This window comes from Lotus japonicus, chromosome 5 (assembly GCF_012489685.1).
Source record: "Lotus japonicus ecotype B-129 chromosome 5, LjGifu_v1.2".
NCBI lineage: Eukaryota > Viridiplantae > Streptophyta > Magnoliopsida > Fabales > Fabaceae > Lotus > Lotus japonicus.
This window is the reverse complement of record NC_080045.1, coordinates 12,768,762-12,794,169: the sequence shown is the minus strand read 5'-3', so window position 1 is coordinate 12,794,169 and position 25,408 is coordinate 12,768,762. Positions and strand designations below refer to the sequence as shown.

The 25,408-nt window shown below is 36.6% G+C and overlaps 2 protein-coding genes across 2 annotated transcripts; both read left to right on the top strand.

Moving 5' to 3' along the window:
- The first annotated feature begins 2,655 nt into the window (after positions 1–2,655).
- LOC130717071 (60S ribosomal protein L12) lies at positions 2,656–9,525 on the top strand. The gene has a single exon (XM_057567178.1). The coding sequence runs from the start codon at positions 2,724–2,726 to the stop codon at positions 3,222–3,224; it is 501 nt and encodes a 166-aa protein (XP_057423161.1). The 5' UTR covers positions 2,656–2,723; the 3' UTR covers positions 3,225–9,525.
- A 4,177-nt stretch (positions 9,526–13,702) lies between these two features.
- LOC130720434 (V-type proton ATPase subunit G-like) lies at positions 13,703–16,249 on the top strand. Its single transcript, XM_057571079.1, has 4 exons — positions 13,703–13,862; positions 15,214–15,302; positions 15,652–15,752; positions 15,865–16,249. Exons 2-4 carry the CDS (start codon positions 15,215–15,217, stop codon positions 16,006–16,008), a joined length of 333 nt encoding a protein of 110 aa, XP_057427062.1. The 5' UTR covers positions 13,703–13,862; position 15,214; the 3' UTR covers positions 16,009–16,249.
- The last annotated feature ends 9,159 nt before the right edge of the window (positions 16,250–25,408 follow it).

Genomic DNA, 25,408 nt, shown 5'->3' with positions numbered 1-25,408 from the left:
TTCTTGTTTCCAAAATATCAAAATTATAAAAATGAAAGATACAAACATTCACCGTTCTCACTTCTCACTCTTTCTTCCTCTTTGAATCAGAATAGTAAGAGCATCAGCAACAAAGAAACTCACAAAGTTTCTTTATGACATGTCATCTGAAGTAAAGTTTCTTAACTGTTGCAGAAAATTAAGTTTCTCCACGTGGCAAGCAACTTTGCTCCAAAGTTTCTCTTCTAAATTTAATGATTAAAAAATAAATAAAAAGCAAATAAAAAAGCAAACAAATAGGTAACTGAATTTACAAGAAAGTAGTGGGGTATATTGTGGGATCCATTTAAGAAACTTTTTAGAATTTCTGGATTGGAGTAAAAAGTGAGTAGAGTTTATTAAAGTGGTTTAAATGACGTGGCATTACCAAAATTTAGATTAGAAACTCTAATGAGTTTCTTGGATAATGATGCTCTAACCACACCAAACCCAGTCTTCCAACTTTCACCTCCGATCTGTCGCATACGCCAAGTCCGCCGCGCGCCGCCGTCGCTGCAACTGCCGTCCAGACCCTTCCTTTCACTGCAGCCTCTGTTATGGACTTGTGTTGTGTTTCTCTTCTTCTTCAGAAGGCCATGAAAAATGAAGGTCAAAGCCAACAACCCAAATTACATCTCCAATTGCCAGTCCCAACACCCACGCACAATAAAGAAACAGGAAAAGAAAACCCACATCCCAGAAATATATTGAAATGCCTTTCCTTTTTTTTCTTCATCGATCTTCCCTAAAAATACAATATTCCTTTACTCTTCACTGTTTTTAACCACACGAGATATTTTTCCTTCCCACTGGTTTCTTTGTAACAGATCTAGCAACTTTATGATATGATAATGGATATAAATTAGCTCATATATTATATGTTTATATAAATATGATATTAAATTAATTTATAGCGGTAAAACCGGTTGGACCGCAGTTCAACAACGGTTGAACCAACAAACTGTGAACCAATGCCTTCACCGGTTTTATCACCGGTCCGGTTTTAATAACCTTTATTTTATCTTCTAACATGAGTATAGAACTTTGGGAGAATAGGTATTTTGTGTGATTTGACAAAATACCCCTCACTCTCTATTTAATAATTAAAAAATATTAATAATAGGCATATCAATTTATTTTAATAACATTTGACCAAAATACCTCTCACTCTCTATTTAATAATTATAAAAAATAATAAAATATCAATAATAGGCATATTATTTTATTTTAATAATATTTCAAAAATTATAGTATCTTTTTAAAAAAGTTAAGCATCATATTTAATTTTTAGATGAGGGTACTTGTGTCATTTTAGAAACACTAAGCTTTCTTTTCTCTCACTTTTCTTTTCACTTTCTCTTCAACTAAAACAACCTAAAAATCATCTGGTTTTCTACTCTCTTTTCATTCTTTTCTCTTTCTTTCTTTTCTCCTATATACCAAACATTTTCTTACATTTATTACTATTATAATTATTATGTCCCCATGGGTTAGTTCAAGAGGTAAGAGATAGGGGATATAAGAGTTTTAATTTGGGGAATGCATGATGAATAGACAAGATTCAAACCCTAATGAAGGAACTAATAGACAAAGTTCAATTAAATAGAGTATTCTTGTAAGAAAATAATTAATGCATCACAAACCTCAAGTTAATTAGTTCTAAGTGTAAAAAATATCAAAATGTCCTTGAATTTGTTTCTTATAGTAAGAAACGAAGGTAGTAATTGTTTAGATCAATGCTACATATTATTTGTCTAATAGTAAGCAAGTTAGACCCAGTGTAAGAATGACAACTTATGTTTGAACTGTTAAAAAGAAATGTAGTGCAAGAGATATGTAAGTGTTTCCTAAATTAGTGATGGTGACATTCATCAATGACTAAAAGAAAAAAGCAACGCTACATCTTCTAATTTTAAATACTCCTACAACTTCCCAAATTGAGATTTTCTATTGGTAAGTTGAACTTTTAAATTAAATATTTTTTTTGACAGCTAAATTAAATAAAATTTAGATGAATTTATTATCTTAAAAAATATTTAGCATTTTCTCTATTTAAGAAATGACCGTCCAAGGCTTCCAACCTCATTTTATAATAGAAGATAAACTAGATTCATCAACAACATTACTCTTAGCTTTTCTAAGCCTACCCTGTAGTTTGAGAGTTACAACAGACTAACAACAACATCACAGGAAACTACTTGTACCTCTTCGTCCTGATTCAAGCCACTACAACAAACCCTTATAACATGGACTCATGGACTCCATCACTTCAATGACAGAGAGAACACAATGGTGAAAGAGGAAGAAAGAACCTCAAACCTTCCAACCTCCAGCCACGACTCTCCACAACACCAATAACGTGATAGCACCCTACTCCAATGGCCGGTTCCACTTACTTACCACTAAATCAACACCTAGTTAGTAATAAAAGTATGCTTAAATCGAAAACAAAAATGAGATTGCTTTTTATAAATTATTTTTACTATTCATATACTTTAATCTCTTTTTTTCAGCCCAAAATTGTATGTAAAAACCAAAAGCAATCCTGCTGATAAATTATATGGGCCTCCAAGCCCATGATCACATCACTAACAAACCCAAGCACCAAAACCCTAGTTTATATCTCCCCTTCATTTCCATTCCTTCATCTTGCAAAACCCTAATCCACCACAACCCCGAGAGAGAAAACCCGCCGCCGAGCAACAATGCCACCGAAGTTCGATCCCTCTCAGGTGGTGGACGTCTACGTACGTGTCACCGGCGGCGAGGTCGGCGCAGCAAGTTCCCTCGCACCCAAGATCGGTCCACTCGGTCTGTCCCCAAAGAAGATCGGAGAAGACATCGCGAAGGAGACCGCGAAGGATTGGAAGGGTCTGAGGGTGACAGTGAAGCTCACCGTGCAGAATCGTCAGGCGAAGGTGTCGGTGGTGCCATCCGCAGCGGCGCTGGTGATCAAGGCGTTGAAGGAGCCGGAGAGGGACAGGAAGAAGACGAAGAACATCAAGCACAATGGGAACATCTCGCTTGATGATGTTGTGGAGATTGCTAGGGTGATGAAGCCGAGGTCCATGGCGAAGGATCTGAGTGGGACTATCAAGGAGATTCTTGGGACTTGTGTGTCTGTTGGGTGTACGGTTGATGGGAAGGACCCTAAGGATCTGCAGCAGGAGGTTACTGATGGTGATGTTGAGGTTCCTCTAGAATAATGGTAATCTAATTTTCAGTGATTTTGCTTTGGGTTATGGTTTATCTGCTTTTCTATTAGGAAACTTTTGTTGGATGAATGAGATCATTTTTGTGTTTTGAGATTGGAATTTATGGGAAATGGAAAATTGCTGTTTTGAATATGTGGGTTTTTCGTTGTTGTTTTGCCATGGGGTGATGGTAGTTAACACCCTATTAACTCATCGTTAGAAATTTTGTGATGAAGTAATGATCTTGATCATTTCTCATTTGTCTGGTTTTCAGCTTGGTTTCGGGTCTTAATTTTCTTATATGAGCTGTTTTTACTGCTGAATTGATATGATGCCATAAGTTAATTGAACAAATGATTACGATCCCCAGTAGTTTCAGTATGGGGAAATTTAAGAAGAATATTAGAGTAAATGGTTAAATTGGCCCCCGAAAGTGTGTTAAGTGCTCGCAAGTTCGTTGCTGGACTTAGAAAATACCCTGTGGGCGGCCTTGACGTGTGAAATGTGGGTCAAGTTAGTTTGAGTCTTGTTAAATGTCGGTCGAGTTAGACTAGATTGATCTGGGATTCTACAGACAGAACGGAACTCACTCATATAGCTTCTTTAATGAGTTTATAAGTGTGTTTATATGTAATGAGACAATTTAACTAGCTCAGGGAAGAATACCATTTTGCACCGCGTAACTGATTCCAAGTTGCAAGTTGCAAGTTTGTGTCTGGACTTACAAAATACCCTGTGCGCCCTTGAATGTGTAAATTGTTGGTCAAGTTAGTCCCTATTGTCAGATTAATCGTTGGTCAGAGTTAGATTAGATTGTATGAAATGAAACTGTTTCACTCGTAACTACATTCTTTATTTTTTTGACGTTTCACTTGTAACTACGTTCATATGAAATGAGACAATTTAACTAGCTCATGGAAGAATACCATTTTGCACCATATTGCTGATGCTGCTATTGCAGCAGGATTAATAACAAGTTGTTAAACTTTTCAGTCGTAGTTTTGTTCAATTGCTGGATTCCAAATGGTTGCTAACTCCCCCTTTGTAAGATTTGGTTTAATTCGTTAATTTTCAACTTCTCAAACACCATGTCCTTATTCATATGTTTTTATTTCTTTGCATTTCGCTAATGAATCTTAACCAAGATCACTATAATTATTGTTTGTCTTTTACTGATTAGTATGAGTGGTTAGCAATGAAATGTTGTAAAATCACTTCCTAAAAATATTGATTTAGATGGAAAAGACTAGTGAGAACAGGGTTGTAGATGAGACTTCGCTGTGTTCTCTATTTTCATCAAAGCACTGAATCAAATCATTGTTGTTGTGTTGGGTAGAGCCTCTTTGGTTTACTGTTAGAGTATGAAAATTGGTAAATAACACATGTAGAGATTTTCTAAAAAGTTGTAGTTAAGCTATTTCTTCTAAACTGGATTTTTCTCTCTCGTTTAGTTTTGAACAGAAAATAATTTGCAAATCTAAATTTACATTTAAATAAAATGATATAACCAAATAATTAACCTAGACACATCGTTGGCAAGCTACACCAAAAGGGACACATCGTTGACCTACACCTCTTAATGTAATGAGTGACGAAATATTGTCTGATGGAAAACTTCACTCTTCATACTACCACTAATTCCTTTTATATTATTCATTAGGATTTTTTAAGGACTAGTTTTTGTTGAAAAAAAATAAAAAATAAAGTGGTATCAATTTTATGAGTAACGATATACACTAGTTAGGTAATTACAAATAGTACACTACATTGGTAAATATAATTAAAAATCACACTAAATGTAAAGAAGTTACCCGTAACTAGAGAGAGTAACACAAGCTTGGGGGAGTGGTTTGAGGGTTTCTACGGTTTCTTGTAGACTCTGTGATTCTCCCCTTGGAGCTTCTAGCTATCTTCCATGGCATGTATGTCTGCAGCTTGGGGGCGTGGGTTTCATGTTGTGAATGGCCAAACATATTCTTTGGATGCCTTCAGACTTGTTAGGAGTAATTCGTCGCTCAGCATTGCTACGCCTCGCTTGTCTAGGATATCAAAGGTTTGTTGAGTCGCCAATTTGAGTTGAAGCATTCATTGCGGGAGGGGAATGCTTGCACCTTACCCAATTTGTAGCTCGCCAAGATGAGTCGTTGGTCTTCGTAGATTCCCCCCTTCAGGGTATGAGTCTGCTGCTTGCGGACGCGACCAATGTCTCCTTTGTGAGACCATAGTTCCGAGGCCTACCCATTTTTTTCTTTTTTTTGTTGTTGTTTTGTTTCTTTAAGCTAATTAAAAAAACAAGAGTAACAAAAACTACTACAAAAACTAATTATGTAACTAACTTTACGGACTACTCTAACTACATCTCATATAAGCTAATCCTATTTAATTATGCTCTCTCCAATTTAATTAAGTCCAATGCATATTCTACCACCAATAGATTAACTGACACGAGATTATTATAGTTTAAGCAGAGATCTTGCGTTCGAGTCTCTGTAAATGCAGCTGCGTTAAATACTTGATAGATAGTGTTTTACCGTTCATAGTAGTCATATTCAACTCAAAATTGTGAGAGCAATTCAACGAACCAAAAAGATTCAATGCATATTCTCTAATAAAAAAAATAGAACATGAACAAAGTTATAAGGCTAAATTATCTAAATTTGCCTCATTTCAAAATGTTTCTTTTGTCAATTGTGAAGGATTTAAAATATATTTATGTAGCCCTTATGATTAAAAAAATGTAAAATGGTTCTGATGAATTTGTTTGTTCCATAAACTATATAATCTGTTTTACTATGTCTAAAACTATGAGCACAATGACTTCCGATCCATAAATAGTAAAATTACATGAATCAGAATAAGTACTGCAACATAAATGTAAACAGTTTATGGTGAAGAGAAAAAAGTGGAATTTCTGACCATTTCTTTTTGCTCTCAAACTAGAACATGATTCATTTTGGTAGTGGAGTGCTATTTGGATGGATCACATTCAATTACGCGTTGCGCACATTCGTGGAACCAGCTATCACCACAAGTTCTGGAACTCTCGTTTCCTAATTTTCGTGGAAACTTCCTAAGAATATGTCAAGAATCTCCTTTTGATTTTGTTCTCAACGTGTATATAAATTTGTCCACCAATGTGTATACTTCACTACATTTCCTCCATTTAACTCGGGATTCATGCTTCTTATTTTTAGCTTCCACTAACCATTTATATACACAAGGCCCCTTTGTACATTTCAATCACCAAAAGCAAAACGATCCTGATTCTCAATTCATTCTCCATTGTAACACAAAAACCCTTTTCCAAAGACTCTTGACCCAACACATCTCTGTCTCTCTTCTTTTCCAGACATAGGAGGAGGAGGAGAGAAATTCAAGCCTTTCCACCTCACTATTGTTGTTAAGTTCATCAATGGCAAAGGGAATCATCAGAAACCAAATGTCCTGGATGGAGGTTGCTCCAGCACCCATTATTTTCCCAAAGAAGCCTTCCAATTCGCCTACTTTGGAGACCATATTAGAAGAAGGAGCGGAGGAACGTGATGGTATAAATCAACCATAAATATGTAGCAGGAGTTTCAAATTGTGGTTCGCAACTGCGATTGTGACCGCAATTTAAAACCCTGCTATTTAGCTTAGCATCCTCAAGTATGAAGTGTTGCAGATAATTGAATTGAATCAACATGTGGGTAGCCAATGAAGTTCGTTTCGAATGTTCCGGCTCATGAAGAGGATCAAGTTGTGAAAGTAATGAGTGCTTCTCAGCTACTCTGTTCAGTGAATTTTGTAAAATTTGTAGTTTCTCTCTTTTCTTCCTTCAGAATGTGTAAGTTAACCAATATGCATTGATTCTTTTAGGAAGAAGGGGATTAGGAAATGGTAAACTACAGTTTTTAGTTTCTCCCTTTGCTTATGACAAATTTGAATCAGGTTATAGTTGATATTTGTTCTTAATTTCTTTTATTGTTAGAATAAAATTATACACGTATCTCAGTAAAATTAATTTTGACCAACAAGATAGTGATCTAGTGACAAGCAACGTTAGACCCTGGATGAAAGTATAAGTTCTTATTCGGGAGAAACATTTGTTAGGCCAGACGTGCAACTAACAGGTGGCGGGAATGAATTTCAATTCAAACATATTAAATGAGGTCTCAATAAGAGACCAGAACGCCCTCACCCATAAATTCCCTCTCTCACTTAAAAGCCTCCATCACCATTTTCTTAACAAGGTAAACACCACAATATCTTTTATCCCCAAACCCCACTCTCTTTAGGTTTGCATACATTTTCCCATCTAACGTACCCAATGTAATGTATTTTCTCTCTTCCTCACTCCCTCGACCCGACAAGAAATTTCTCTGCATCTTTTTGAAATTTGTTATCAATTGAAATATGTATTTTAAAGAAAGATAAAAACTAGGGAGGAAGAGATGTTAAAACTGAATTTACCAGAAAAATATGGTCGCTATAGGATAAGCACTTCCGCTTCCAAGGGGTTAACCTCTTTTAAAATTTACTTATCACACAAACACAATCACATGTAGCTGCTTTTTTCAGATTTGCACCCACCTGAATTCTAAGATATCCGAATTGAACACTCACGGTTCTACAATTAAGCATCATGACATGCCTTCCCAGCTCCACTTCACATGATGTTATCTCACTGCTAGCTACTTGCTAATTTGCCTTTGAAAAAATTCACTTTAAACCACAAAAATTAGCTCGAACCACCTTAATTAGAATCCCTTCACTGTACCTAATAAAGGAACACCAAATATATTCTTAAAGACTGTTATAATTAAAAACATAATCAGTAAATTATGCACTAGTACTTTGGTGATCATATGTTGCACTATTGTATATGTGTATTAGTTTACTGTGGTACTCGACAAATCTTGGATTATATGAAACCACGAGCCTGACCTATTTCTCTCATGTAGTTTTGTTTTTCATGATAGAGGCTCTTAATTTGATTCTTTGAATACTCCATTAATACCAATTTAATAATCAAATGTCTTTTTCAGGTCAGGTACACTACTAGTGCTTAATTGTTTAATTAGATTAGATTAACGGCGGAAAAAGAAACACCCACATAACATAAGGTATATACTACATTAATGCTCGAATCTTTAGCAGCCTTAAATTGGCGTATTATGTATTTCCACTCTTACTTTCCATTTCATTTTCACCATAAATTTCCATCTTCTTTCCTCCGCTCACGACAAACACGTTTGACACCAGGTAATTAAGGTTGTGACAATGACTTTATATCTGCGAAATAATAATGTTTAGTGTACACTATTTTCATAATATTTAAAATGAAATAAGAAGAAAAGAGAGGTAAGCGATTTATATAACAGAAAAATATAGATAAAGAAAAAAAATGATGTAGTATTATTTGATGTTCTCTCTAAGACATTGAAAGACAAAAATTACGAACCCAGAACAAAAAGAATAGGTATGATAATAGAAACAATATATGATTGACATTAGAATAAAATCAAACCTAAAAATGACTAATAAGTTGCACGTATCGATGTCATATGAAATATATGAAATATGAAATCTTATGATGAAAGAAACCCCAAAAATAATATTTATTTTGTAGATATTATTTTGAGGTCTAGCTAGGAACAAGTGGTTGTAATCGCCTTGAGTAGCCATCGTTACCACTTTCCATGAAGCTCCCGTGGCACATACAAAACAAAAACAATGTTTGGTTTTAGCTCAATTGAGAACAAGTCCGACCAAATTCAAGTAATATAGTTGTTAGCATATTAAATAGCAAAACAATGATTTTCCTCGTGTGTTAATTCCCATTGGGCGCTCAATGTTAGGTAATGGTCATAAACCAACAGCGTTGTCACTTCAACCCTTACAAAAATGCCATCCCACTCATCACACCACTTAACTAGATCTCTTTTCTCTTCTTCATCAAGTTCATCTTTACTTGTTGGAGCTAGCTAGCAGCCATGGGGAAGGTGATCAAGTTCTTGGCATCCTCTTTTGAGTTTGCACCCCCTCCGGTGATTACCCTTAGAAAGGTTTCACATGCTCCTGTATTAGAAACCATTGTTGAAGAAGAGGCTGAAGAATATGAGGAAGCGTTTGGTTCCCTCTAGTTATAGATATTGCTTGTGATGTATTAGAATTGTACTCTTTTATGTGCAGCATGCGATTCCACAATCGACTGAAAGTTTGTTTTGTCAATTTGTGGTGGTATTACAGTTTTTGTATCCTCTGGTTTGTGTATCTCCACGACTATTATTAAGTGTGTAATCCAATTTTGGTAACCTACCCCGTTATTCCATTTCCATATGTCAAATTAAACTCCACTCCTATCTAAAATTCAAAAGCTTCAAAATGCAGAGATAGACTGCTACAATGTATGTGAAATAAAATAAAACAAAATACTTGAATTATTGCAAAAATAGTGTCTCATCAGCACCGTGCTTTGGGATGATGATGTTTATTGTCTTGAGTATAGTTTTCAAGAAGCTACTGTGACACAATGTTTGGTTGATAAACCAATTTCACCTCCATCTCATGAGATAAGATATAAGAGAGATAAAAAAAAGTGTGAAAATATGATGAAAGAAAAATATGAATGTGAATGAATCAATACTGTTTCACTGTATTTTCGAATTTGGCTTAATTGAAATTGAGTCCACTTATTTAGTGTTCAAGTGATTTTAGCACTTTTGATTTTTTCTTAAAATTAGTCTTGGAGTTTCAAAATTAAGCAAACATAGTCATAAAGTTAACTTGAAATTCAATATTTAATAGAAATTACTGACGTGGCGCAATTTCACGGTTCGACCATTAATTGATTCTGTCATTAGCATGATTTGGTAACGTAAATTTTGAGGAGGAGAAAGAGAATGCTGAGAGGATGGGTCATGTCACTAACAAGCTCAAAGATGTTCATGGTTTCGTCGGCGAAGGAAGCTTTGCCCTAGTGAGATAAGGAGAACACGAGCAGGAAAAAGCCAAGAGGTTGCAGGTGAAGAAGATGAAGAACTAGTGAGAGGGAGGGAGAAGCTGAAGCAGAACATGCCTTTGATCTTTAGGGTTTTCTAGCTAATTTTAAATTAAGTTTTTATCGTAAACATATTAGGAGGTAGGGCTAAGCAAAAAAAAGACCCGACCAAAAACCGACCTACCCAACAATAAAAAAACGTTCACGAGCGGGGAGGGTCGGTTCAGCGGTTTGGGCGGAATGCGTTGGTGGGTCGGGCTCGGGTGGGGGAAATTAAATCCATCGGCACCCGACCCGAACTGATACATGGAAGTCTTAAGTGTTTTTTTTTTAATAAAATTCAGGGCCTTAAACATCAAAAAAATCATTTCAGGGATTAGTAGCATAGCCCATATAAAATTGGAAACCCTACACATTCTTCCAACTCAGCGCCGCAACACTCTCATTCTCTCAAGTGTGTATCTCACTAGTCTCCACAACATTTCTCTCAATCTCATAATCTTTGCTCTTTGTCTGTGTGCCATATATAGAGGCATAGATTTATGAAGTGTTGTCTCAATAGGTGGTGGTATTTTGTCGACGAACCAGGGGCGGGGCTGAAGGTCATGTCCATCACTCAGATCTTTGTTGGCGTGGCTTTGATCGTCTGCGTCGTCGCCTCCATCATCTAATAACCCCTTTTTCTTCTTGTTTCTCCTCCGCTCTCTTTGTTGCCGACGAACCAGCGGGGGTCTTTGTAACACCCTCTAAACCCCGCACAAATATTATAGCATAAATCAGAGTAAAATGCATAACACAGAGGGTGTCACACTTAATCCTCCAGAAACATAAATCAAAACACCTGTCATGCTCATAATAAAAATATAAATTTTTCAACTTTAATGTCACAACTCCATATGCATAGCACAACGGATTTATTTTCAACTCCAAAATTAAACATAATCCAAGAATGAATAAAGAGAGTTCATAAAATAACTCTTAACATCAAGGTACAAAGCTAAACGTTTTCCCCATGTTACATAACAGAGCATGACTCCCCTAACTAAACCATAAATGAAAGACTAGCTCCTCCAACTAACCCTTGCGAAAAACTTCACTGTCCTCGGTACCTGAGCGATGTCGCATAGAACATCATTCCAACAGAAGGGTGAGAACTCATATCATATGGATAAGCATAGTAATAAATAATGTAAAAGCTTATCTATGTTCCACATAAATTCTTCACACTTCACTAACAAATAATAAATTATGTAATTTAACATAACTAACCAATTTCACAGTTATGACAAATACTTCGTAAATTATAGCATCAATTAAGCAAATATAATTGTCTCAATTACCACAACATCAAATCTCGAAAATATCACAATTATCATTAATTAGCATCAACAACTCCCTAACACATATGACTCAAGTGAGACCCGTGCAAATGCCTTTGGTACCAAAGTTGTTATCCTTAGCGGTATCACCATGTACACTCCAGACAGATAACCACCAATAAAGCCCTTGCTCTAGGCTTTCAAAACCACTCCAGTTTTGGGACAAGTCACTAGCCTCCACGAGAACTATAGCAAACATTGCCTCTTGACAACTATGCAGTGTATTGTGCAAAACTCAACTAACATATGCATATTCAGACCATCTCAAAGTCCTAATTATTTTAGCATATTCATCACCTCATCACCAATTGCACAAAACACATATTACATGTTATCAATTATACAATTTGCAATCACAACAACTTAGCATCTCAAACATAACATCAATTCAAAAATAACATCATATAATGAACTATTAAACAGATGTAAATTAAATATAATTCATATATAACAGGTTCTGTAACTATTATACAAAAACTGGATTCTTCCTAATTTTTCCCAAAACCTCGTCATCTCTCTGCATCATCCCCCTCATGCGCGCACTACCGCGCGCACCATTACCTACATGCGCCATCCCTCGCGCGCAATTCTCTCCATGGACGCGCGCCACCGCGCCTTGCGCATCACCATGCGCGCGCACCGCATCTTTTTTCGAAAACAACATTTGCACCTAAAATGACTCATTTTATTCAAAACAGTTATAAACTGTACAGCAACCTAGGCGAATTTTTAAATACCTCAAATACACTCAGAAAAATCCAATATTTTTATCATGGTTCCCTATACACGTTTTGTAAATCCCTGTAAATTTTCAAGTCGATATTCAAAGTACAAAATTCAGGAAAAATCTAACATTAACAGCAGTTCGTGAGAAATGAGACAGCTTAACCTATCCTCACTAAAACGCATATAACTCGAGCTACAGACGTCGGAATGACGTGAAACCAGCGGCAAAAGTTTTATAACAGAAAGGGATACAACTGTTATGAAGACTACCTATTAAAATTCGGTCACTAACACAGCTCGAAAAAGGGTTCAAGATTTCGTAAATTTTCCGCGCACAACCCGCGTGTCATGCGCGCCTAACTTCTACCCCCAAAATTCATCTTAAAATCAAACCCTAACTATTTCAATTTGGGAATTTATGCATCCTAAGGTTTCTAAATCATGCTTCCTATCATTACCCACTATCATACTAATCCATAGAACATGAATCCAAACCCTTACCTCTTGAAGATTAAATTCAAGGTTTTCTTCTCTTTTCTCCCTTCTCTCTTTGACGCTTCTTTTCTTCTGCTCTGCTAACTTCTCAAATTCTCAAATTCTGATTTCTCCCTTTCTAATTCACTCCTAACCTTAAATAGTCTTACAATGGGCCCCACTCCCAACTACTCATTATAAAACCTAAAGTCCTTATTTATCTATATCACGTAATCACTTAATTATCTAATAAAATCATTTAATTATCATATATCATGATAATAATTAAAATAAAATAATAAATAACCTAGTAACGAAAAATGGGGTGTTACAGTCTTGGCCCTCGCTGTTGCGATCTGTGACAGTTCTCTATGTCTTTCTCAGAGAAAACCCCTCTTTTCGTTTCTAGCTTGAGCTAACGCAGATTTGAGTCCAACCCGCCCGCTGCTCAGCCTTATTAGGAGCTTTTTCAGTGCAATCTCTCCAGCACTTAAAGTTAAAAATAAGTCTGACCTACACATTAGTGTATAGATGATTGACAACTTGCAAACCAAGTAAAGATGAAATCGATGTCATCTGAAACTCAATAGCATGGATGCTATTTAGGGGTTTTATTTGTTTATTTGTTAATTTACATAACATCCAAGTGTATTATATTGTCGGATCTAGATCTACGTTATTAATAAGTATCATGTCAGCAAATTCCATTAACATTTAAACGTTCTTCTAATAGAAGAATCCAATTTTCACAAATTACAAATTCAAGGGCGAGAGTCGCTCGTTTTAAACATTAAGAAATTAAATTGCATAATCACAATTAAAAGTGTAATTAAACCTGTTTTTATTTTTATTTTTTAATTACTGAGTTACTGCTTAAAGTGAAGTGAAAAACAATCTCCCTTTCCATTCCATCATTGTGGGTAAAATAATACCTGGCCTGTCTCTATTGGGTTAAAAGATTTAAGAACCAAACCAAAACATCTGATCAAGTCTCCGGTTCAGTCTTTGGTTTGACAAGAGTAGCAGCGAAGAAGTGTTATTGATCTCTCTGTCTCTCCTATTTCCTCTCAATCTATCAATTCCCGACAGGTACGCTTCATATTCAGATCTACCACCCTTGTTCCATTCTACGCTGTTTCCTTTGACTCCTTTCTCTGTTAAATTCCGATCAAAATTCTCAATAATTTTCTGAATCACTTTTTCTCTCTACCACTTTGCTTTCTGTTTGGTTTCAACGGGAATTCCATTGAAAACGGTCAACTGAATCTAATCTAGATGCAGATCTCTCTCGATCTTTGGTTATGACACTGTAGATGAATTTAGCATTCTCTATTATTTGATTTATATTCTTTCATCAGGGAAACTATACTTTGCCTTTTCATGCTTGAATTTGAGTAACTGTTAATTATTGTTGAATGTTGATTAGTAGGAGTAAATCCCCAATTTGGTACTCATTATTTGCAAGGTTCATCAAATTAGCCCTCAATTCATTGTTTTAGGTCATAGATAGTCTAGTCCTCCCTTTTGATGGACAAATTACAAAAAATTGAGTACTAATATGATTTGCAGAAAATAGATTGAGGATCCTATTATGCTAAGTCCAAGAATTTATTTGACAATTGGGAACAAATTTGGGGATTCACTCTCATTAAGAGTGTTGTGCTTCTGTATAATTTGTGATTCTGACACTTGATACCGGTTTACTACTAATTTCACTTTCGGAGCTTACCTTTCTCTCTTATCGGGATAAGCTTCGTACTTGTATGTTTTGAAATCCTTTATAATTGATTCTTGTGAGAAGTTTCTGTGAATAGCTTCTGAGTATTAGAACTGAGAAAAAACAAACTTATCCAGAATTGTATCTGTTTCGTTTTTGCAAATCATGATAAGTTATTTGTGTTATCTATGAGTCGGAAAGGTTTATGGTTTTGGTACACCGTTCTGTTTATCTGAATGATTAAGTATTGAGTTTCTAAAGCTTCCTTGTATTTAAGTGTTGCGAGCATTTCTTTTCCATAATAGATTTCCTTCAAGTAACTGTTTCCTATATGGAGCAGAAGGAAATGAGACAGATACAGTGGTGTAAATAGTTGAACTTTTTGATGAAGGATGCTGTGACTCTATAACCTATATAGTTGCATAATTATTCAGTTACACATTCTACTTCATGTTGCTCTATGTATTTCATGTACTGATTTTTCGTACCCTTCAATTGGAAGATGAAGAGTATCTGGTTCTTCTTTTTTATGTTTTAGATGATAAAAATAGTTCTCTTGTTACTTTCATATTCCCCTTTCCTTTTTCCAAATGAAAATCGTGGCGGTTTGCTTGCTTAGTTACTCATTTATATTGCTGAAGGGATTCCTTTATGGTTACTTTTGTGTCGTTTTGTTTAACCAATTCTCCATTTGTTCATAATTACGAATTGTATCCATAACAGAATGGCATCCAATAGAGGTCAAGGTGGAATTCAACAGTTGTTGGCTGCTGAACAAGAAGCACAACGGATTGTGAATGCTGCAAAAAATGGTATTTTTTTTTGTCTTCATAACATTTCATATCTGATATGTGTTTGCCAAAAATTCATTCAATTTTTGGTCAAATAGTCCATCTTCATTAAATTTTGTCATACTAAGCCACTTATGTTGAAAGAGTTATGTTCTCCTCTTTATTATTTTTATCGATTGATCTTCTCATTCAAATCTGGAAAAGGATTTATTGTTTGCATGAGTTTGTTTGTCTCCTCCTAATAGAACAAATTCTCCGATTGAAAATCACCTTTATTTTTCGTTTTGATTGTTAATCACTTAGTTGTATATTTTATGACAACTCTTTCCTGTAAACTTACCAATGGCATCCTTTGTATCTCCACCGTTAGAAAAATTGGCTAGGTTGAAACAGGCTAAGGAAGAGGCTGACAAGGAGATTGCTGAATACCGAGCTAAGCTAGAGCTTGAGTTTCAAAAGAAAGTTTCAGATGTAAGTCTATTCTATTTGATTATGATAACTACAGCTGTTAAGCCATCCTTATTATCTTACTTTGACATGTGATGGGTTTCCAACTTCTATGCATGCTTTACCATGAATGCAGAGTAGCGGAGATTCCGGAGCTAATGTGAAGCGGCTTGAGCAAGAGACTCAAGCGAAAATCCAGCACCTGCAAACCGAGGCTGCAAGAATATCGGATGATGTTGTCGCTATGCTCCTTAAGTATGTAACAACTGTGAAAAATTAGGACCCTTTGATGATTGTTGGTGATGTGAACGACTCCTAAGTGACATGGAATATTATTATCCTGAGTTTATTTTTTACTCGAGATATTATGGTGGGGATAAGATTATTGTGTTTGTACCTTGCTGCTATGTATTCAAATAAGTAATTTTAAGTTTGTTAAAATAAGCAGTTAATTATTCAAAGACATTTGTATTTGTGTTACCTTTTAACAAATATGAGGATTCGTTTTGGTTGTTCGTGTATATTAAGTAAAGCCAAATTGCTTGGTTTATTGCTTCCTAAACACCCTGCTCTCAGATTATGCTCCTGAGAACAGAGTATAACACTGAGTGTAGCAGTTTCAATAATAACATTTCAAAAACCTAGTGCACTTGCGGTGCTATCACCTTCTCAGCCTCTCCACAATCACCACCTTTACACCCATCAACCCCAACCCACATAGAGGAGAAAGAAAGAGACCCATTATCAAAGAGGGAGGGAGAGAGGTGTGGGCAAGCAGAAAATGGAGAAAGACGAAACAACTTTCTCAAGCTCCGTAAGTGCTCCAACAGCCGCAAATAGAGAAGATTGATACTAAGCTTCAAGGGCAACGCACAATATTCCAAATCGCCTATCCTCCTTTCATTGAGGTACAAACCCAGAATGAATTTCAAAAGCAAAAGGTCCCTCACCCAGAATGAGAACGGTGACCTTCGTGATGGGGAGATGAGTGTGGTTACACTGGAAGAGCGGTTGTAGCTAAGGCAAGAGAGACGTTCCTGCAGTTCTATTTATACAAAAAAGGGGACCGGCAGCCCTGCACCGCCGTGTGTGGTTGAAGTAATTGAAGGTTGTTGTTGCGGGCTTGGTTTCCGTTGAGGGTGCAACACCATGAGAGGCTTCTAGTCCCGAGTTAGAGAAGATGAAATTTAGGATTAGAAAATTTGGGTAACAAGAGGTGAGGGTTCGGGAGGTGGAGGGAAAAGTTATTGAGTGTGGTGGTTTACGGTGAAGGTGGTGACCGGAAGGAGGTGTGGTGGTTATGGGATTCTGGTGTGGTAGCTAACTAGCTATGGAGGAAGATGAAGAGAAGACAAGAATGGGGAAGAGAAGGAGGACTGAAAGTGATAAAAAAATTTAGAGCGATCAAAACTAATGCCTGATGGGAAAACTCTGGGGGCGTTTGTTACAAGTTATCAAAAATCATGCCCGGGTAAGTAGATTCCCAGGGATATTATGATGTGAATATTATTCCCAGACATCTTTTAAAAAAGTGTTTGGTTGATAATTCAATTCCCAGGTATGTTTTTAAAATTTATTTAATTAAAATATTTAAAAATATAAAATTTGAAGTAAAAATAAAAGTTAGTGGGAAATAACTTTCATTCCCATGGGAATGCAAGATACCCATCCTTGAACATGGGAATGAAGTTTGGAGAAAATCAATGTAAATTGCATGCCTGGGAATCCACAATACCTAGGAATATTTTTTCTAAAACTTGTACCAAACATGGGAATGTTACATTCCCAATCTAACTTACCCGGGAATCTTTAAAGATCCCTTCTACCCTATATGATCACGCCTCAACAGACTATGCATGCTCACCACGTGAAGCGATGATTGAGTAAAATTGATAGCACGTAGGCAATGAGAGACTAATTAGGGATACATTGCAAGTAATTTTGTTTTAGAGATTTATTTTGTCTTCAAAAGTCGGAAAATGGAAACATATTTAAACCTAAAAATTATTACTATGGACTTTAATGCAAACTATATAAAATTTTAGACCATTAACTGAAAATGTAATATTGATTTTAATTTAGAAAACATTCGAAAAATTCAGATCTTAATTAAAAGAAACATACAACAACATATTCCTTCAAATTGTTGGATACATAGTATAATAGTTAAATTTGCATATATAGATGCCTGAATTCCTATGACCAACTATTCAAGTCTGGATTACTTATAGTATACAAATTTTTCGCCTTTGTTCCCAGTTGGATACTTATATAATAAAATAGAAAAGTAGCTAGGGATTCCTCTTATTTTTTAGCAAGGGAAAAACATGTCTTTTTAGAAACGACTGAAAATTGCATTGTAAGAAAAAGTAAAGGATTGATGCATGAATTTTTCAAAGACTCATCAGTACTACGGATGATCCGTGTCCGCAGCAGTGATCGTTGATGTTGAATGAAAACTGTTTTCATTGTGTGCAAATGGAGTTTTCTTAATTTGTAACATGCACACTCATTTGCTGTTCACTTTTGCCCTACATGCCCCCAACACAGCTGCTTACTTATTGCCACAATTTTGTACTCATTCCTTTATAAAACAATAGAATAACATATGTTGGGGAAGAGAAGAAAAGAATAATGGAGAGGGAAATCTAAGCTAAATCAAGTCCACTGCATACCCCAGAAACAAGACATGTGCAATATGACCCTACATCATTAATAAACAAATCGTAACCAACTCAACTCTCATCAGCCTTCATCAAACAATTATCCCACCCAAAAGGATGTTGAGAGTAAAGGTGTAAACTCTAACAGAAAGCTCTCAATGCTATGGATTCTGTTTAACAAAACAACAACTAACTTTCATTCATGACTTAACGGTATTTATACAATCAACAATTGACCAACTCTAGTTAACCCAACTCTGGTTAGCTAAACTAAAGATAACTAGCTCAAGTTTACACAATGCACTCGACTAACTCTAACACCCTCCCTTAAACTGAACCTGCAGTATGCAGTTCTAGTTTATCTACCAAGTTTGCATAACAAGACACAAACCAAAAAACAATACAATTCAAAGACTATCCACTAAGTCTGCACATTCCCAATTCTCTTCTCAACCTCTCAAAGGTCTCCACCTTCAAAGGCTTAGTCATTATATCTGAGAGTTGCTCCATAGTACTGCAGTAGACCAATTCAATTCTGCCATTTTGAACAAGATCTCTTAGAAAATGATATCTGACATCGATATGCTTGCTCCTACCATGCAAGACAGGATTTTTTGAAAGCTTGATGGCTGAGCTATTATCACAGTGAATCTGTGAGCACTTGTCTAGGAAATGGCCAAGTGAGAAAAGAATCCTTCTTAACCAAATACACTGACAAGCACAAGAAGCTGCTGCAATAAACTCAGCCTCAGTTGTTGAGAGACTAACAACTGCTTGCTTCTTAGAAGACCAAGCAACAGCACCTGCTCCCAGTAGAAAAACATATCCAGAAGTGCTTCTCCTATCATCAACATCTCCTGCATAATCACTATCTGTGTAGGAAACTAGACTCCTACTTCCCCTCCTCTTATACAGAATTCCAAGATCAGTAGTTCCATTCAGGTATCTCATAACTCTTTTGACCACCTGCAGATGTTGCTCAGTAGGTCTTTCCATATATCTATGTGAGACCCAAGTTTTTAAGCTTAGAATAAATTGGTAAAATTCCTACTCACGATTAAGTTCGATGTAACGTGAAGGAAGAAAACTGAACAAGAGTTCATCAAATGGAATAAATTTATGAAGGTGATAGTTCAGGAAAAGGTTAAGGATAATATTAGAATCGATGTAACTTGTGACGCAAGAATCATTCGCTTATACCTAAGTACAAGAGCATTAGTAAACGACTAATCTACCCTTAAAAGCGCGATAGAAACTAATTCCAAAAATCTTCAGAGGAATGTTAGAATTTCTCTTAATCCTTTCCATGACAAGCGTTTCGATACGAAACCTTGGGATATACGAATGTCCGATTCCAATTCTCGGAGGTTTGCCGAAACTAAATCCCTGATAGCTCAAGAACCTTAAAATAAACCGACGATGAAGACTTTTTTTATTCGGAGCTTCAAATAAAGATTTCACACGCGTACACATATTTCTTTCGATGTTTCTAATCTTTCTTCAGAAGGAAGATTTCTCATCTGACATCAACTGCAAAAAGTAGTTTTTCGGGTTAAATAGATTTACACCGACTATGGATCGTTTGCCTTAATTCCAAGAAACCTGTTTCGAGTTCTGGAATTCTGTCGCCATAACCTATCTTAGAATTCACAGGAAAAATCAGAATCGCGAAATTTTCATTTTTCCGCGTTTTCCATCTCCTATAAATAGCTTGAAAAATAAAAAATTCAAACCCCATTCACCATTAGAGGCCGCGAGCTTGGAGGAGAGAAAGGGAGGAGAGCTTTTCGCCGATTCTTGCCTGATCGTTGCACCGTTTGTTGCTACGCGTAGACCTCGAGGTACTGATGCTTTTCCTTACCTCTGATCGTAAATTCTGTCGCTTTTCTCTAAGTCTTTCTGTGCTCAAAGTTTTGAGCTTTTTGTAAAACTGTTCAAATAACTTGATTTCAGTGTCTAAACTTATTGCCTACATGCCCAAGAGCATGAATATCCGGTTGTTTTCTGCTGAACCTCGCCGAATCGTCGCGGAGCTTCAATTATGTGAAAATACCCATTTTCTAACCAAAGCTTCGTCCTTTGGACTTAAAACTCTCGACTGAGCTTAGCACCAGTAGGATTAGTTGTCATAAACGTCGTTGGTGACGTCCTCATATAATTTGTTTTTCGAAATTCCGACTTTGTGTTTTCGGGCTAAAAACACTGACCAAAATACCCCTGTGTTAGTTTTCGACCCGATAATTTTTCTGAGAGTTTCCCTGGCCTAGATATCGCCTAAGAAAACCTAGGAATTAAATTAGATCGAAGAAAAAGTTCTGGAAACCCTATTTTGATAGTGGCCGAAACTTATTTGCTATAGTACCGTGTCCAAAAATAATTTTTGGGTCTGTATGACTTGAGTTATAGCGTAGCTCTCTCCGTTGTCGAAATTTTGGCTTTGGTTTCGTGTCATTCTGAGTTCTGTAGCTCGAGTTATGGACGTTTTAGCGAATAAAGTGTTTTTGTACAAAACTTGAATCGAGTCAAAACTCATCCATTCGGGGAAAGCCCTTCCATTCGTGCCTAAATGTTGTACTCTGAAGCTTCTTGAGCTTTGTCTAAACGTTAGTTAGTATTGTTTCGATTGTACCGACTTATTTTGATTGATTTTTGCTTTGTTTGCTCTAAGGTTCGTTTGTGGAAACCTTGGGCTTCACTGAGCAAGCTTGTGAGCGTGACTTATACCGTGATTCTGGAGGAACTAGAGGTTAGGGCAACTTACTTACTAGCTATTTGTATTGTAGGCGTCGATAACTTCGACTTGAATATTGCTTGATATCGAAGATTGTACTGAATGTTGTTTATCGTTTTGAACTGGAAAATATTTTCTGGAGGCTTCGGCCGAGTGAACTTATATGAGACGTGCGTCTCCGTTTTCTGAGAGGCTTCGGTCGTTTACTGGTTTCCGTCTTATGATTTCCGCACTGAGTTATTGTTATATTGATATTGGTATTGAACTGAGCTATATGCCATTATTTCTGCTGAGTTTATGATGTTTTGCATATGCTCTATTGAATTGTACTGATTTGAGATAGTACTTGATTATATGATTTCGGAGTGTGGGGAAAACGTGATGTTATGCCATGCTAATGACGAGGTTTGGGAAATGTTAGGCAGGCTTTGACCGGAGGTCTAAGCCATAGTCATTTTAGGATCGAGACCTTCCCGGGGAATTACTTGGGTTTATTGGGATCTTTTCACTTATAGAGTTTTGGAACAAAAGAGAAACGAAACTTGACTTCATAAATGAAATTCATAATGCATTAACCAAAGATAGAACATCTTCAAATAGTAATAACAATTTCTTGGAAAAGACTTAGGATCTGAAATAAGTTTAAAAACGGGAAGTGTCGGCGATACTAGCGTTGTGACTGGGACAGTCACTGAGTGTGGATGACACTCCTTGCTCCTTGAGCATTTGGTTCAGTCTTCAAGAGGATGAGCTGTTGTGACGAGAAGTCACAGAATGCGAGTAGCATTCTCTCTAATCGTTGATGAGTTGTTTGGCCATCGAGATGATGAGCCAGGGTAACTTGAAAAGTCACTGAGTGCGAGATGCATTCTTTTGCTCGTTGAGCAGTTTGGTTGGCCATCGAGACGGTGAGCCAAAGTGACTAGGAAAGTTACCAAGTGTGACTAGCACTTCCTTGTTTACCTTAGGGTATTGTAGAGACAATGTACTCTAGCTAGACACGCGTACCTTGGAGAGGACGTTTCGTTGTTTGGCTAACCATATGGCATTCATGCATACATTTCTTGGAAAGTGTGCTGCTTTCCGAAGGACAATCTCAGATCGGACTTCATTGAAGAGAGATGCTTCACAGAAGCATGCTGCTTCACAGGAGCGAGATGCTTCATAAAAGCGAGATGCTTTAGCGGAGCGAGATGCTTGGCTCGTCCCATCCATCGAGATGGTGACATTTTATCCGGATCATCTTTTGAGCATGACATTGCATTGGCACGCCATGCACCTAACTATATTTGTTGATGTGTTGAAGATCCAATTGTCATTTGTGATTTGATGTTGATAAACATCGTTATATATCTTGATGATTTGATGTTGATAAATATGCTAAGTATATACCTTAGGGTAGGCAATACATAAGTTATACGTATATATACAATATATATATATATATATATATATATATATATATATATAAGTTATTTCTCTGTTCTGATCTTATATAATTAAGCACTATGGTCGGGATCTGGACTGGTAGTACACTTTGAACTAAACTAAAATGAAAGCTCTTCTGAAAACCTTCTAGGATTATTACTATTCAGACTTATGATCATCTCTGCAGCGGAGGCGTTGAAGGCAGTAAGTCCCTGTGTGGCAGTAAGTCTATATTGGCCATACTACAGACATGTTATTAAGTTCTGAATATTTGTAATGTCCTTGTTTAGTTTCTTTTTGTGGTGGCTTAAGTCTGATCCAGATCTATACTGCTGATAGTGATACCAAGAGGGGGTCGGAAGCAGAAGGAGGGGGATGAGATGAGGATTAAGAAGAGAAGTAGGACGCCACCACGGAGGGGCTTCTAGCAGGAATATAAATTGCAGAAATTAAAAGACAGGAATTAAAACAGGAGGCTCAGCCTTCCATAAACAGAATAATAAAACTGGAGGAAATATATTATATAAACATAGGTTACAAAAACTGAAATTTAAAAACTGAAAAAAAACTGAAAAGATTGAAGAAAGGAAAACTGAAAGAGAACTTACAGGAGGACTCTCAGTGTTTTCTCTCTCTATAACTCTCTATCTAGGCTATGCCAAACTCTGATTAACAAAGCTCAGAAGATGCCTATTTAAAGAAAAATTTGGTCACTGTTTGAATAGTTCCGGTTGAATAGTTCCGGTAGACGGTACTATTTGACGGGCACTATTTGCTACAGTAAAAAGTTCTGCTGTTGCTACAGTGGAATACAATAATTGAGATTGAATTATTACAGAATAAAATGATTACAAGACGACAAACTTAGCAGAAGTCATCATCATCTGATTCTGTGGTTTGGACAAAATCTGACGACCCAAGAGTTTGAAGATGAGGCCTGCTCAATTGGCTCCTTCAATAATTGAAGAGCAGATTGAAGATTCCTTAGCAAGTCTTCTTCTGTTGAAGCTCCTGCAAGGGCCGCTGTGATGTGGGCCTTTTGATTTAGCAAGAGGCTGGTTTGCGGACTTGCATGCTTGAGATATTTCTGATTGGTTTTGAACCATTGGCTCACATTTTCTTTGTGGGCTTTTGTCGCATCAAAGATTTTCCACCATTTGATGAGAGCCTGTTTGTAAAGGATTGGTTGGGTTTTGGTCTTAAGACCATAACGCCAAGAGAACACCCAAGAGAGGGAAAAGATTAAACAATCTGGATAATTGTTCAACTCTTTGTTCCAGTGTTTAATGAAGTGATTGTATCCCTCAAGAACTTCAGAGGGGAAAATTTCAGCTGTAGGTCCAAAGAAGCTCCACCATGAATGAAACCAATTTGGAAAAGAATATTTGTTGGTCCATTTAAAATAAATGAGCCAAGAATGTTTGAAACTTTTATTTTGCAGACCAAGGATTATATTATCCCAAGCCCTGATATAGTCCCAATAATTAAAACCAACTGGGTCGAAATTCTGGGAGAACTTTTTGTAACTGTTTGGATTTGGTCCAAAGTCCTTGGGACGAAGGACACAGAGGATTTGTAGTGTAGAATGGGTAATCAGGGAATTATCATTTTTATCCCTGAAATGTTTGATTTCCACACTGTTTGTGTCAACCAAAATAAACTCATAGAATCTTTGGTTTTTGATTGGGTGAGTGGGATCAAGATGACTTGGGAAGAGCTTGGTACCAATTTTATTGGCCAGGTTAACTCCTCCAGAATTGTCCCACCATTCTGGTTCGATGAAGGTTTGGAATTTCATATCTGCTTTAGCCAAGTAACCTGAATTTGGGCTAGGTCGGGCAACTAGGCTAGGTTGGGCAACAACAACAGGTTTTTTCCCATCATAAGTTGCTAAGCTTCTGGTTCTATCAATAAAAGCTTGGAGGGATTGAATTTCTTGGTCATCATCTTTGTCTGCGATGCTGGCCCAAGATTTATTTGGAAGTTTGGTGAGACCTTGAGGTATTTCATCTAAGCCTGCTTGTTTGAAGGCAAGGAGTGTTGGGATGGATAAAGCATAATCTGCTTTAGTTTGTTTTGGTTGGGAAGATTGGGCCTGAGCAGTGGGCTCAATTTTTTGGACAGTGGGTCCAGATTGGTGAGCAGTGGGCTCAGATAAAATTAAAGGATCAGAGATTACAATACCTTTATTCCTGCTTTTGCCTCTTCCTCGTGAGGAGGAGGAGGAGGGGCCTCTGGAGGCCATGTTAGGTTCTTCCCTGCAAATATTCACGAGTAAGAAAATCAGGGAGAGAATTGTTAGATCCTTTTATATATTCAATATCGAAGTCAAAAACGCTTAAAATAGCTTGCCATCTGGCAAAGATATGTTTTGAAGCTAAGTTTTTGACATCTTTTTGTAAGATTTCTTTCGCAGATTTGCAGTCCACACGGACTAAGAATTTTTGATTAATCAAATCAGATTGAAATTTTGAAATAGACAAAACGATTGCTAAAACTTCTTTTTTGACAGTAGAATAATTCTGCTGAGCAGGATTCCAATGTTTTGAAGTAAAAGCAATAATTTGTTCCTTGTCAAAAACCTTTTGTTTCAAAATACCACCAAAGCCAATATCAGAGGCATCAGTTTCAATAATTTTGAAAGCTTGAGGATTAGGGAGATAAAGACAAGGGAGATTCTTGACACGAAGTTTGATTTGTTTGACCACATTGGTATGAATATCGGACCAAGGTGGAGGATCCTTCTTGAGTCTATCATGAAGGGGTTTGATTATGGTACTGAGTTGAGGACAGAAGTCCGCAACATAATTGAGACAACCCAGGAATCTTTGTAGTTGGGTTTTGTCAATGATTTGATC

Excerpts from the sequence above, each read along its gene's own strand:
- LOC130720434 (XM_057571079.1), top strand. The coding sequence starts at position 15,215 with ATGGCATCCAATAGAGGTCAAGGTGGAATTCAACAGTTGTTGGCTGCT. Across the intron at positions 15,303-15,651 it reads TGTGAATGCTGCAAAAAATG|AAAAATTGGCTAGGTTGAAA; the intron begins GTATTTTTTTTT and ends CTCCACCGTTAG. Across the intron at positions 15,753-15,864 it reads TTCAAAAGAAAGTTTCAGAT|AGTAGCGGAGATTCCGGAGC; the intron begins GTAAGTCTATTC and ends CCATGAATGCAG.
- LOC130717071 (XM_057567178.1), top strand. The coding sequence starts at position 2,724 with ATGCCACCGAAGTTCGATCCCTCTCAGGTGGTGGACGTCTACGTACGT.